General features: G+C 47.1%; 1 protein-coding gene across 7 annotated transcripts in view; it reads left to right on the top strand.

Annotated features, from left to right (window-relative positions):
• Positions 1–14,374, top strand: part of SPTBN4 (spectrin beta, non-erythrocytic 4) — a 128,424-nt gene that overhangs the window by 91,377 nt on the left and 22,673 nt on the right. For all 7 annotated transcript variants that reach the window (XM_060185944.1, XM_060185945.1, XM_060185947.1 and 4 more), the window contains 6 exons: positions 344–568; positions 1,912–2,001; positions 5,387–5,665; positions 5,764–5,894; positions 9,051–9,255; positions 11,366–11,746. In XM_060185944.1, coding sequence (XP_060041927.1) covers positions 344–568; positions 1,912–2,001; positions 5,387–5,665; positions 5,764–5,894; positions 9,051–9,255; positions 11,366–11,746 — 1,311 coding nt within the window. The remainder of the gene's footprint in view (positions 1–343; positions 569–1,911; positions 2,002–5,386; positions 5,666–5,763; positions 5,895–9,050; positions 9,256–11,365; positions 11,747–14,374) is intronic.

Genomic DNA, 14,374 nt, shown 5'->3' with positions numbered 1-14,374 from the left:
AGGGTAGATAGCATAAGGTTATGCAAACAGACTCTCATGCCTGACGGTCTGTCAAGTCCCAGGTTCAATCCCCTGCACCACCATAAGCCAGAGCTGAGTAATGCTCTGGTTAAAAATAAATAAATAGATTTGAGCTAAAGTCTGGTTGACAAGGAAAAGCGCGCCCAACAGAGGGGAGAGCAGAGACAAAAGTTCTGAGGCAGGAATTTGGTTGGTGGGTTACAAGATCAGAGCTTCCTGAGGAGTTTCTGGTCACCAGAATGGGACCAGAGAGCCCCAGTGGGGTCGGGAGGGAGTTGCTGCCCCCTTGCGCTGCCCCTGTCCCTGTCCCTGTCCCCCGCAGTCCATGGAGTCGCAGGTGGAGGAGTGGTACCGTGAGGTGGGCGAGCTGCAGGCGCAGACCGCGGCGCTGCCCCTGGAACCCGCGAGCAAGGAGCTGGTGGGCGAGCGGCAGAGCGCGGTGGGCGAGCGCCTGGTGCGCCTGCTCGAGCCCCTGCAGGAGCGCCGCCGCCTCCTGCTCGCCTCCAAGGAACTGCACCAGGTGGCACACGACATCGACGACGAGCTGGTGAGGGCTGGTGCGGTGACTGCAGGGAGGAGGGGCGGGGCTGAGGGCCATGGGCAGGTGCGAGGGTGCGAGGGCCTAGACACCTACGCATTGATGTCTGAAAGCCTCCATCATCCAATTCTCTACTTACTCCTTGCTTCCTTCCCTCATTCATGTATGCCTGCTTTTTTTATGTTTCTTTATGTGTAGCCAGACACTGTTCAGCTCCAGCTTATGGTGGTGCTGGGGATTGATCTTGGGACATCAGCCCTCAGGCCTGAGAGCCTTTGTGCATAGTCATTATGATATCTCCCCCACCACTGCTTATCTTTATAAAAATTTTTTTCCCCCAGAGTACTGTTCAGCTCTGGCTTATGGTGGTGTTGGAGACTGAACCTGGGACATAGAGCCTCAGGCATGAGTGTCTTTTTGCATAGCCGTTATGCTATCTCCCCAGCTTTTGCTTTTTCCCATCTCTCTCTCCCCTCTTCTTCTGCCCCCCCCTTTCCCCAGAGTACTGCTCAGCTCCAGTTTATGATGGTGCTGGGGATTGAGCATGGGACTTTTGGTGCCTCAGGGATGACTCATTTAGTCACTTTTAGTCATGTATTGATTTAATCATGACATCATTTCACTCTTCAACTCAGTCATTCTTTCTTCCTCCACTCATCAGTTAACCTACTACTTATTCACTCATCTACTTATGTGGGTTTTTTTTAAATATAAGATTTACTTATTTATGGGAAGAAGGGAGAGAACCAGATTATCACTCTGGCAAATGCAATGCTAGGGATTGAACTTGAGAGTCCAGTGCCTTATCCACTGTGCCAAATGAGCTGCTCACTCATTTACTTATTTCCTCATTTGTTCATATCCCAACTCATCCACTCTTATTAGCTCATTCACTTGCTCATTCTGGACAAAGTCTTGGATTTGGATGATGTTGGGACCCCAGGGGTGACCAAGGCAGGGAACTCAGAGAAGACTTAGGATCTAAAAAGGAGAAACAGATTTGTCCCCAGAATGACATCTAAAGCTGGTTAGGGTTGTAATGAGAGAGGCCAGGAAACTGGGAGCTGAGCAGAGGCCACTGACCAAGGTCTGTAGTCTGGGAGGGGTTCCTGGAGGAGGAAGGGATGTCTGAATTGAGATACAAAGGATGAACAGGTGAGCATATGCTGAAGGAAGGGAATTACAGAAAACAAAACCTGCATGCCCCTGGCTGTGGTCCAGAGAGGAAGACAGAGCATGTCCAGAGAGGGTTATTGGCAAGGAAGGCTCCCCAAGGCAGAGTTTGGGGGATTTGGCTGATTTGGGGGTCCCAGAACTCTCTCCCCTAGCCCTGATCCCTATCTCCTTTCCAGGCATGGGTCCAGGAGCGGCTCCCACTGGCCATGCAGACAGAGCGAGGCAACGGTTTGCAGGCGGTCCAACAACACATAAAAAAGAACCAGGTGATACAGACTTACTTCAGGTCATGACCTTGTCACTGTTGGCTTGACACAATGCTATGTGTTACTTGTATCTCCATGAAAGAAAAAGGCAGGTGAGCTAGGGTGAAGAAGGACCAAGATACATTTTCTTACAAGAGACAAGAAACAGTTCCAGAGAATCCAAACAAAGAAAAAAAATTTAAAAAGGGCAGGGAGGGCTATTGACTCTTTTAATTGAAAAGACTGGACAAGGGATCCAAAACAATCAATACTTTAAAGAGTTTTTGTGGGACCACCAAGATAGAGCAGCTGGATAGTGTACCTGCATTGTCATGTGCATGACTCAGGTTCAAGACCAGTTCCCACCACCACCACATTGGAGGAAGTTTCAGTGTTGTGGTTATTTCTCTCTGTCTGTCTCACTTTCTGAGAGAGTTACTGTTACCATGTACTAAGTACTACACTAGGAAATTGTATTGGTTATTTAATCCACACAATAACCCTATGAGCTAGGCATTGTTATTAGTCCCTTTTATGTGTGTGTGTCATAGTTAGATGATAAATACACGCATATCACACAGTGCGCATGCATGTGTGGTACATAACACATTGAAGGTAAGAAGGTGGGTACACAAATTCTTTTTTTTTAAATTTTGTTATATCTACTTATTTTCCCTTTTGTTGTCCTTGTTGCTTTTATTGTTGTTGTAGTTATTATTGTTGTTCTCATTAATGTCATTGTTGTTGGATAGGACAGTGAGAAATCGAGAGAGGAGGGAAAGACAGAGAAGGGGAGAAAAAGATAGACACCTGCAGACCTGCTTCACCACCTGTGAAGCGACTCCCCTGCAGGTGGGGAGCTGGGGGCTCGAACCGGGATCCTTACAACGATCCTTGCGCTTTGCGCCACCTGCGCTTAACCCAATGAGCTACCACCCGACTCCCGGGTACACAAATTCTTTGGAAAGGCTTGTAGGTTTGTGATCATACTACTCTAGATGGAGTTCTTTAAGAGGTTGGAGTTTTTCTTATGGTTTCGTTTGTTTTATGTGCTACCAGAGATTGAACCCAGGGTTTCATACATTTGAATTATCACTGAGATACCACTCTGGCCCAGCTACCTTTTCTTTTTATTTAAGATTGATTTATTCATTTCTTGAGATAGAAGTCAAAGCATGGCTCTGGTATATGCACTTCTGGATTGCCGAACCCAGGACCTGTCACATGCAAATCCTGCCACCACATCCTGGGCCCCAACTTGTTTTTCTTTATTATTATTATTATTATTTTACCAGAGCACTGCTCAGCTCTGGCTTATGGTGGTGTGGGAGATTGAACCTGGGACCTTGGAGTGTCAGGCATGAGAACCTGTTTGCATAACCATTATGCTATCTCCTCTGCTCCCAACTTGTTTTTCTTCCTTCCTTTATTTATTTATTGCCACCAGGGTTATTGTTGTGGCTCAATACCTACACTACAAATTCACTGCTCCTGGCAGCCATTTTTTTCACATATATATATTGAGAGGGGAAGGGAAGATAAAGAGGGTAAGAGAGAGACACCTGTAGCTCTGCTTCAGTGCTTATGAAACCTCTAAAAGTGGGGACTGGGGGCTTGAATCTGGGTCTTCTCAGATGGTAATGTGTGCACTCTACTAAATGAGCTACCGCCCAGCCCCTATCTCTCTCTTTTTAGAATGAGAGAGAGAGAAGGAGGGGAAGAGAGAACATGCAGGGCACTGCTCCACTATCTATAGGAAAAGTTTCCTTGTCTTACCTGGGTTTGAACCCAGAGCCTCAGCATGTGAGGTGGGTGCTCTGCCACTGGGCCACTGCCCAGGATAGATTATGTAAAATCCTTATTCAGCAAAGTGGTAGCAGGGAGTAAATGTTAGCTATTTTCATCTTCACCCATATGCCAGGTGAGGAAACTGAGACATGGGAGAGAATAAATAAGATAACAGCTAGTCAGGGGCAAAAGCTAGTGCACCTGGTAAAGTGCTCGTTACCAAGTGTACGGACCTGGGTTCAAGCCCCTGCTTCCCATCTACAAGGGGAAGCTTTATGAGCAGTGAAGCAAGCACTGCAGGTGTCTCTCTGCCTCCCTCTCTTATTTCTTCCTCTCGGTTTCTCTCTGTCCTATCAAATAAAGAAAGGAAAAAAAAAAAAAAGGCCACCAGGAGGTGGACTAAGCCCCAGTGATAACCCAAGTGCAATTAAAAAAAAAAAAAGACTATCAGAAAGTCTTAGCAGTTGCATATAATATTCATGTGAAAGGTCTCAGGCTAGATCCCCTGCTCTGCCAATAGCCAGAACTGAGCAGGGCTCTGGTAGAAAACAAACAAACAAACAAACAGCACATACAGAACTGACCAGTTGAACCTTCTGCATGATGGAGCTGTCCCATAGCTTGACTTAGATACATGTGCGCTTGGAAATATGTACATCCCAAAGACTGGGGGGCAGATCACCCTGTAGAACACACATGTTGACATGCATGAGGACATGTGGGGGGGGAAATGGCTGCCAGGAATAATAAAGACCATGCAGGCCCTGAGCCCCAGCGATAATGCTAGTGGCAAAAAATAAATTGCTGGTGGCAAAAAATAAATTACTGGACCAGCAAGGTAGCTCACCTGGATAGTGCCCTGCTTTGTCATAGACAAGACCCAAGTTCAAACCCAGACCCCATCACTACAGGAACTTTCAGGATTGTGGGATGCCTGTCTCTCTCTCTCTCTCTCTCTCTCTCATTCACTTTCTCTGAGGAAAAAAAATTGATTTGGAGCAGTGAGGCCCTGACAATGACATTAAAAAAAAAATACACCACTAAACAGTGCCCTTAAGAAAAGATCATTTTGCTTTATTTTTACATAATTGATGCACCAATGCTCCACTCGCCTCCAGGCAGCTCGAGTCTCAGACCTGTGTTGCCCTTTTTCATGGCTGCCTCCTATCACTACGTATCTTGATCCAGATGACATGGTGTCAGGAGCCATTTTCTGGTGTTCAAATCTGCATCTGGCACCTAGCAGGTGTTTAGCTTCTCCGGCCGGGTTCTCCCCCCCCCCCCCCCGCCACTATTTCTGTACTTACATATTTTGGATAGATATAGAGAGAAATTGAGAGAAGAGGGAAGAGAGGACAGACATCTGCAGCACTGCTTCACCTCTCGTGAAGCATCGCCCCTATAGATGGAGGCCAGGGTCTCGAACCCAGGTCTTTGCGCATGGTAATGTGTGTGCTTAATCAGCTGCGCGACCCCCCCACCTGCGACCTGGAACTCTAGCAAAATACATAAGCTGTACTGGGATCAGGGCACCTTCTGCGTGTGTCTGTGGTAGGCTCTGGCGGTGGGTATGCCCCCTCTGCACCCTAACATCTCCCACCCCAACTTGCTGCTCCAGGGCCTCCGGCGGGAGATCCAGGCTCACGGGCCACGGCTGGAGGAGGTTCTGGAGCGCGCTGGCGCGCTGGCCTCGCTGCACAGCCCAGAGGCGGAGGCCGTGCGCCATGGACAGGAGCAGCTGCAGGGGGCCTGGGCCGGGCTGCGGGAGGCAGCCGAGAGGCGGCAGCAGGTGCTGGATGCAGCCTTCCAGGTCGAGCAGTACTACTTCGACGTGGCCGAGGTGGAGGCGTGGCTGGGCGAGCAGGAGCTGCTCATGATGAGTGAGGACAAGGGCAAGGTGCGCCCAGACTGGGGGTATGGGGGGTGAGGGGCTGGAGGAGCTGGAGCCCCAGGGGCCTATTGCAGCAGCTTATCACGGGCGCCCCTTGTCCCCAGGATGAACAGAGCACTCTGCAGCTACTCAAGAAGCACCTGCAGCTGGAGCAGGGCGTGGAGAACTATGAGGAGAGCATCGCACAGCTGTCGCGCCAGTGCCGGGCGCTGCTGGAGATGGGCCACCCCGACAGGTGAGCAGCAACTCCCCAGGGGCATTGGGGTTCAGTGCCTAGAAATGGGTCCAGCAGGGTCTGATCCACCTTGTAAGCTGTGATAAGCCCAGGAAGAGCTCTTGGAGTGGATAGGTCCCTCACTGGCATATGCTGAAACCCTCTGAATACATACATATATATAATATTTTCTGCAGGCTGAGGGGTTAGCATACTGGCTATGCAAAAAGACTTTCATGTCTGAGACATCAAAGGTCCTGTTTTCAATCCCAGCACCACCATAAGCCAAAACTGAACAGTGCTCTGATAAAATAATAATAATAATAATAATAATGAACACTTATGGGGGGGCCAGGGTGGCTGCTTACCTGGTTAAGTGCACACATTACAATGCGCAAAGATCCAGGTTCAAGCCTTCATGAGTGGTGAAGCAGGGCTGCAGGTGTCTCTCTCTCTCTCTCTATTTCATCTCCCTCCTCAATTTCTCTGTTTCTATCCAGTAATAAAAATAGAGAAAATGTTTTTTAAAAAAGAATAATTATAGGGGCTGGGAGGTGGTGCATCTAATAGAGTGTGCATGTTGCAATACCCCAAGATCTGGGTTCAAGCCCCTGTCCCCCACCTGCAGGGGGAAGCTTCATGAGTGGTGAGGCAGTGCTGCAGGTGTCTCTCTCTCCATCTCCCCCTCTCCTCTCAGTTTCACACCATCTTTATCCAAAGCAAGTAAATAAATAAATATTTAAAATTAAAAAGATATTTTTATGTATTTACTTATTGGGTAGAGTCAGAGAGAAATCCAGAGAGTTAAGGGGGATAGAGAGGGAGAGAGAAAAAGTAACAACTACAACATCACTGCTTCACTGCTTATGAAGCTTCCCCGCTGCAGGTGGGGACCAGAGGCCTTGAATGCAGGTCATTGCACATTACAATGGGTGTGCTCAACTGGGAGCCACTGCACAGGCCCTCCCTTTTTTAAAAATATGTTTTATTTATTCATTTTTTAATTTTGGTTAGAGACAGAAATTGATACAAAGGGGGAAATAAAGAGGGGGGGAGGGAGAGAGAGAGACCCCTGTGACACTGTTTCACTATTCATAAACCTTCCTAAAGCTTCCCCCACTATAGTGGGGACTAGGGGCTTGAACCTGTATCCTTGAGCATGGTAATGTGTGTGCTCAACCGACTGCCACTGCTCAGCTCTGGTTCTCTTTCTCCCTCTCTCCCTCTCTCCCTCTCTCTCTTTCTCAGAGACTAATAAATTAATCAATCAATTAACTACCCAGCTCATCTGGATAGTACACCTGCTTAGCCATGGGTAAGCCAGGTTCAAGTGCAGTCCCCACCATAGTAGAGGAAGCTTCAGAGCTGAACTTGAGATTGAGCCTGAGCCTCAGGATTGAACCTGAGACTTTGGAGTTTTAGACCTAAGAAAGGAAGCTTCAGTGCTGTGGTGTTTTCTCACCTTGTCTCTCCGTCTTTGTCACTTTCTTTTATTTTTTAATTTTTAAAAAATATTTATTTTCTCTTTTTGTTGCCCTTGTTTTTTTTTATTGTTGTTGTAGTTAGTATTTTTGTTGTTATTGATGTCGTCGTTGTTGGATAGGACAGAGAGAAATGGAGAGAGAAGAGGAAGACAGAGGGGAGAGAAAGATAGACACCTGCAGACCTGCTTCACCGCTTGTGAAGCGACACCCCTGCAGGTGGGGAGCCGGGGGCTTGAATCAGGATCCTTAGGCCGGTCCTTGCGCTTTGCTCCATGTGCGCTTAACCCGCTGCGCTACTGCACCCGACTCCCCATCTTTATCACTTTCTATCAAAAAAGGTCAACAACAAAAACAACAATAAATAATATCATTAAGAGAGAGAGTGGTGGTCCGGGAGGTGGCACAGTGATAAAGCTTTGGACTCTCAAGCGTGAGGTCCTGAGTTTTATCCCCGGCAGCCCATGTGCCGGAGTGATGTCTGGTTATTTCTCTCTCCTCCTATCTTTCTCATTAATAAATAAAATAAAATAAAATAAAATAAAATAGAGAGAAAGTGTGTGTGTGTATGTGTGTGTGTGTGTGTGTGTGTGTGTACCTGCAAGTTTTGGTAAGCAGGGCTGGGGAAACAGCGTAATGGTTCTGCAAAAAGACTCATCCCTAAGGCTCAAAGTCCCAGGTGCTCTGGTCTTTCTCTCTGTACCTGTTCTTCATTAAATAAGTAAAATTAAATAAGTAATAAATAGGGGGAGTCGGGTGGTAGCACAGCGGGTTAAGGGCAGGTGGCACAAAGCATAAGGACCGCTGTAAGGATCCTGGTTCCAGCCTCTGGCTCCCCGCCTGCAGGGGAGTCACTTCACAAGCAGTGAAGCAGGTCTGCAGGTGTCTATCTTTCTCTTACCCCTCTCTGTCTTTCCCTACTCTCTCGATTTCTCTCTGTCCTATCCAACAATGACGACATCAATAACAACAGTAACTACAAAAATAAAACAACAAGGATAACAAAAGGAATAAATAAATAAATATAAAAAACCAAGGATAACAAAAAGGAATACATACATAAATAAATATTTAAAAAATTAATAAGAAATAAATAATATTAAATACTGTAAAAAGAAGAAGACTGAAGTTCTGAAGTCCCAGGTTTAATCCCCATCACCACCATAAGCCAGAGCTGGGCAGTGCTCTAATCTCTCTCTATGTATCTTTCTCTCTACCTCTTCCTTTCTCATGAAAATAAAACAAATTAAAAAAAAAGTTTCAGGACCAAGTGGTAGTGCACCTGGCTAAGCGTTCACATTACAGTGTTCAAGGACCCAGGTTCAAGCCCCTAGTCCCCACCTGCAGGGGAAAACCTTCATGAGTGGTGAAGCAGGGCTGCAGGTATCTCTCTGATTCTCTCCTTCTCTTGTCTCCTCCCATCTGAATTTCTCTCTATCTCTATCCAATAATAAATAAAAGATTGAAATAAATAAAGAAAAAAAGGTTCAGAAAGCAGTTTTCCTGAATCACGGAGGCACAAAATGCTGGGTTTCCCTGAATCACGGAGGCACAAATACTTGCAGAAAGCCGTCTTGTTTAAGATGAGGGGTCCTGACTCATCGCCTGGGAGGGGGAGTCAGGGGGCCCGGGCTCTGACCTGGAGGCTCCAGGGGTTGCGCACCTGCCTCTCCCGTCCTGTCCTGTGTGCCTGCAGTGAGCAGATCAGCCGGCGGCAGTCTCAGGTGGACCGGCTGTACGTGGCGCTCAAGGAACTGGGCGAGGAACGGCGGGTGAGCCTGGAGCAGCAGTACTGGCTGTACCAGCTCAGCCGCCAGGTGGACGAGCTGGAGCACTGGATCGCCGAGAAGGAGGTGGTGGCCGGCTCCCCTGAACTGGGCCAGGACTTTGAACACGTCACGGTGAGCGTCACGGGTACTTGTTCTACTCTATGTTGCTCAGGCCCTCTGGCCTGTTCCCCCATCCAGAACAGGATAATGACAGCATCACCTGTTATGGGACTAGTACATCTCAAAGACTGTGTATTAATATCTAAATGGTTTAATAATAATGCACAGCAAGGCCTGAGAGATAGCTCGCTGGTAGAGCACACACTTTACCAGGCACAAGGACCTGAGTTCAAGCCTCTGACCACCACATATAAACACCTGTGTGTGTGTGTGTGGGGAAGCATCACTAGTGGTAAAGCAGTGTCTTGGTATCTCTCCTTCTCTTACATGTTTAATTTATATATTTATTGAGTAGAGACAGAAATATTGGAGAGTAGGGGCAGATAGGGAGAGAGAGGGGCTGGGTGGTGGTGCACCTGGCTGAGCACACATGTCACAATGTGCAAGGACCCCAGTCCAAGGCCCCAGTCCCCACCTGCAAGGGGAAAGCTTTGAAAGTGGTGATACAGTGTTGCAGGTGTCTCTCGTTCTCTCTCCCTCTCTGTCTCTCCCTTCCTCTTGATTTCTGGCTGTCTCCATCCAATAAATAAATATATGTAATAAAAAAATTAAAGAGGAGGTGAGAGAGACACCTGCAGACCTGCTTCACTGCTCCTGAACCTTCCCCCATTGAAGGTGGGGGCTGAGGGTTTGAACCTGGGTCCCAGAGCATGGTATCATATATGTTCTCCCAGGTGCACCAACACCCTCTCTTTCCTCTCTCTTTCTCTTCTTTCCCTCTCTGTTTCTGACCTTCTCTAAACAAAACCAGAAAAAGTCAGGTAGGAGGTGTCATAGTGGATAAGGTGAGGGACTCTCAAGAATGAGGTTCCAAGTTTGATCTCCAGCAGTGCATATGCCAATGTGATGCTCTGGTTCTCTCTCTGCCCACTCTTGAATAAAGAAATAAATAAATGAGTAAATAGGAGGCCAGGCAGTGGTGTACCTAGTTGAATGTACATGTTATCATGTGCAAAGACCTGGATTCAAGCTCCCTGTCCCCAACTGTGTGTGTGTGTGTGGGGGGGGGGGAGCTTCATGAGCAGTGAAGCAGGGCAACAGGAGTCTCTCTGTCTCTTTCTCTCTATATCTCCCCCGCCTCTCTCAATTTCTCTCTGTCTCTATCCAAAAGAAAGAAATAAAACATGACCACTGGGAGTGGTAGATTCATCGAGACACTGAATCCCAGTGATAACCCTGGTAGTGATAAATAGTTTAGAGAAACAAAAAAAAAAAAGGGAGTCCACTAGGAGTCTTAGAATTCAGTATGGAACCCCAATAATATCCCTAGTGGGAAAAATTAATAGTAAAAAAAGGAAGGCTGAGGAAGTTAGCATAATGGTTATACAGACAACTTTTAAGCTTGAAGGTCTAAGTTCTCAGATTCAGTGCCCAGAGCCACCATGAGCCAGAGCTGAGCAGTGCTCTGGGAAAAAGAAAATTTATATATTAAATATATAATTATTTAAAAATTTTTATATTTATTTTCCCTTTTGTTGCCCTTGTTTTTCATTGTTGTCGTAGTTATTGTTGTTGTTGATGATGATGTCATTTTTGGTGGATAGGACAGAGAGAAATCGAGAGTGGAGGGAAGACAGAGGGGGAGAGAAACAAACACCTGCAGACCTGCTTCACTGCTTGTGAAGCGACTCCCCTACAGGTGGGGAGCTGAGGACTCCAATCAGTATCCTTAAGCTGGTCCTTGTGCTTCAAGTCACCTGCGCTTAACCCTCTGTGCTACTGCCCGACTCCCTTATAATTCTATATCTATCAAATTGATATATATATATATATATATATATATATATATTTAGTTAGTATTTGGGATATAGAGTGCTTAATACAGTGTTAGCTGTTACTATCATATAATTTTGATCATTGTGGCTTCTATCATTACCCCATCGTCAGTGCTCAAGAAGTGTGAGAGGTTTCTTATTAGTGTTTTTATTATGATTTCCCCATTTTTATTATGATTTTCTCTATTACTAATGATTTCCCCAGCCACCAGGCGGCGGGGTGGAAAGGGCTTTTGCAGACAACACCTCTGACCATGTGTGTGTGTGTCCCCCACTCCCGGGGGCAGGTACTGCAGGAGAAGTTCTCAGAGTTCGCCAGCGAGACTGGCACTGCCGGGCGGGAGCGGCTGGCGGCGGTGAACCAGATGGTGGACGAGCTGATCGAGTGCGGCCACACGGCGGCGGCCACCATGGCCGAGTGGAAGGACGGGCTGAACGAAGCCTGGGCCGAGCTGCTGGAGCTCATGGGCACGCGGGCTCAGCTGCTCGCCGCCTCGCGGGAGCTGCACAAGTTCTTCAGCGACGCCCGGGAGCTGCAGGGCCAGATCGAGGAGAAGCGGCGTCGCCTGCCCCGCCTGACTGCCCCTCCTGAGCCCCGGCCCAGCACCAGCTCCATGCAGCGCACCCTGCGCGCCTTCGAGCACGACCTGCAGCTCCTCGTCTCCCAGGTAGGCGACCCCGAGCCACCGGTGGGAGGGCTTGGGGTGCAGGCTGTTGAGCAGTTGGATCTTGGTTACTGTTTGTTTTTTTCATTAACCTTATTTTATTTGATAGGACAGAGAGAGATTGAGAGGAAAGGGGGTTAGAGATGGAGAGGCAGGGGGTCGGGCTGTGGGCCCCCAGTTAATGCACACGTTACCATGAGTAAGGACCCGGGGTCTAGCGCCCTCCCCCACCTACAGAGGGGTTGCTTCACAAGTGGTAAAGCAGGTCTGCAGGTGTCTATCTTTCTCTCCCCCCCATCCATCTCCTCCTTCCCTCTGAATTTCTTTCTGTTTTATACAATAAAAAAAAAAGTAGGGTGGTCTGGGAGGTGGCGCAGTGATAAAGCTTTGGACTTTCAAGCAGGAGGTCCTGAGTTCGAGCCCCAGCAGCACATGTGCCAGACTGATGTCTGGTTCTTTCTCTCTCCTCCTGTCTTCTCATTAATAAATAAATAAAATCTTTTTTTAAAAAAGTAGGATTAAAAAAAGGAAGAATGGCCACTGGGAGCTGTGGACTCATAATGCCCACACCAATCCCCAGCAAAACCCCTGGTGGCAGGAAATAGCAAAGAGCGAGATGGAGAGACAGAGAGATACCTGCAACACTTCTTCACAGCCTCACATCTTTGAAGCCTCCCCCCCACACACGTGGGGACCTGGTGTTTGAACCTGGGTCCTTCTGCACTGTAACACATGCACTTAATCAGGTGAGCCACTGCCTGGCCCTGGTTAATGCTTTCTTTCTTTCTTTTTTTTTTTTTTAGAGACCTATTTATTTATTATTACTTTTTTAAATACTTTGTTTTTTATTTACTTTTTTATTGCCACCAGGGTTATTGCTGGGGTTTGGTGCCTGCATGACAAATCCATGGCTCCTGGTGGCCTTTTTTTTTTTTTTCCTGGTGGCCATTTTTTTTCTTTTTTCTTCCCTTCCCTTCTATTTTATTTGAAAAGACAGAGAGATTAATAGGGGGAGGGGGAGATAGGGAAGCACCTGCAAAACTGCTTCACCACTTGCAAAGCTTCCCCCCTACAGGTGGGAAGCGGGGGCTAGAAATTTGTGTGCTTAACCTGCTGCACCACCACCCAGCCCCCTTTTTTATTTGTATGTTTATTTATTGGATAAAGACAGAGAGAAATTGAAAGAAAAGTGGGAAATAAAGAGAAGAGAGACACCTGCAGCACCGCTTTACCTCTCATGAAGCTTTCCCCCTGCAGGTGGGGACCACAGGCTTGAACCTGGGTCCTTATACACTGTAATGTGTGAGTTCAACCAGGTATGCCACCACCCTGCCCCCAAATGTATTTTTAATTTATTTTAAATTAGATTATATTAAAATTTTAAATGTTTATTTTATTTTGGTGAGGGAGATGCATAAAGAAAGACAGAGAGAGATCGGAGCACTGCTCAGCACTGGTGGTGCCCAGGATTGAATCTGGGAGCCTCAGGTGTGAAAGTCTTTTGCATAGGCATTATGCTGTCTCTTTATCATAACCATCGTGTTTTCTTCTTTAGAGAGAGGCAGAGAGAGAAGTAAAGAAACCACAGCAATGGTCTGACTGGATGGTCACTTGGATAGCGCACTGGCTTTGCCACTTACACAACCCAAGTTTGAACCTAGCTTCCACTATATTGAAGGAAACTTTGGCACTGTGGTCTTTCTCTCTGTCTTTCTATTATGGAAAAAAATGTTGACCTTTATCAGTGAAAGTCCTGTGATGAGAGAAATAGAGATTGGAGGGGGGAATCACAGCACCAAAGAAAAGATTCCTGCAATGCAGTGGGGGCTAAGCTCTAATATGGGTCACACACATGGCAAAGCAGCAGCTACTCTCCAAATGAGCTATTTAACCGCCACAAAAGATGTATTTAGGGAGTCAGGCAGTAGCACAGCAGGTTAAGCGCACGTGGTGCAAAGCACAAGGACTGGCATAAGGATCCCGGTTCGAGCCCCCCGGCTCCCCACCTACAGGGGAGTTGATTCACAGGCAGTGAAGCAGGTCTGCAGGTGTCTATCTTTCTCTCCCCCTCTCTGTCTTTCCCTCCTCTCTCCATTTCTCGCTGTCCTATCCAACAACGATGACATCAATAACAACAATAATAACTACAACAAGGGCAACAAAAAGGAATAAATTTTAAAAAGATGTATTTATTTATTAATGAGAGAGAGTAAGAATATCAATTGGGCACATGGGATACTGGGGATCAAACTCAAAGCCTCATGCTTGAAAGTCCAAGACCTTACAAACTCTAAGACTGAGGGAACTATGATGGTTATCATTGGGGTTAGGTGGCACAGAATTTTGGTGGTGAGTGTAGTGTGAACTATACTCATGTTATCTATAATCTTGTAAATCACACGCACACGAGCGTGCACAGTCCAGGAGTGGTGTGGTGGATGAAGCGCTGGACTTTCAAGCTTGAGGTTCTGAGTTCAATCCCTGGCAGCATATGTGCCAGAGTGATGTCTGGTTCTTTCTCTCTCTCCTCTCTCATTGGTAAAAAATAAACTCGTGATCCAAGAGGTGGCAGAGTGGATAAAACTTTGGTCTCTCAAGCAGAGTGACATCTGTTTTTCCCTCTCATTCTTC

Source organism: Erinaceus europaeus, chromosome 2 (genome assembly GCF_950295315.1).
Source record: "Erinaceus europaeus chromosome 2, mEriEur2.1, whole genome shotgun sequence".
NCBI classification, from domain to species: Eukaryota; Metazoa; Chordata; class Mammalia; order Eulipotyphla; family Erinaceidae; genus Erinaceus; species Erinaceus europaeus.
This window is presented reverse-complemented; position numbering and strand designations above follow the sequence as displayed.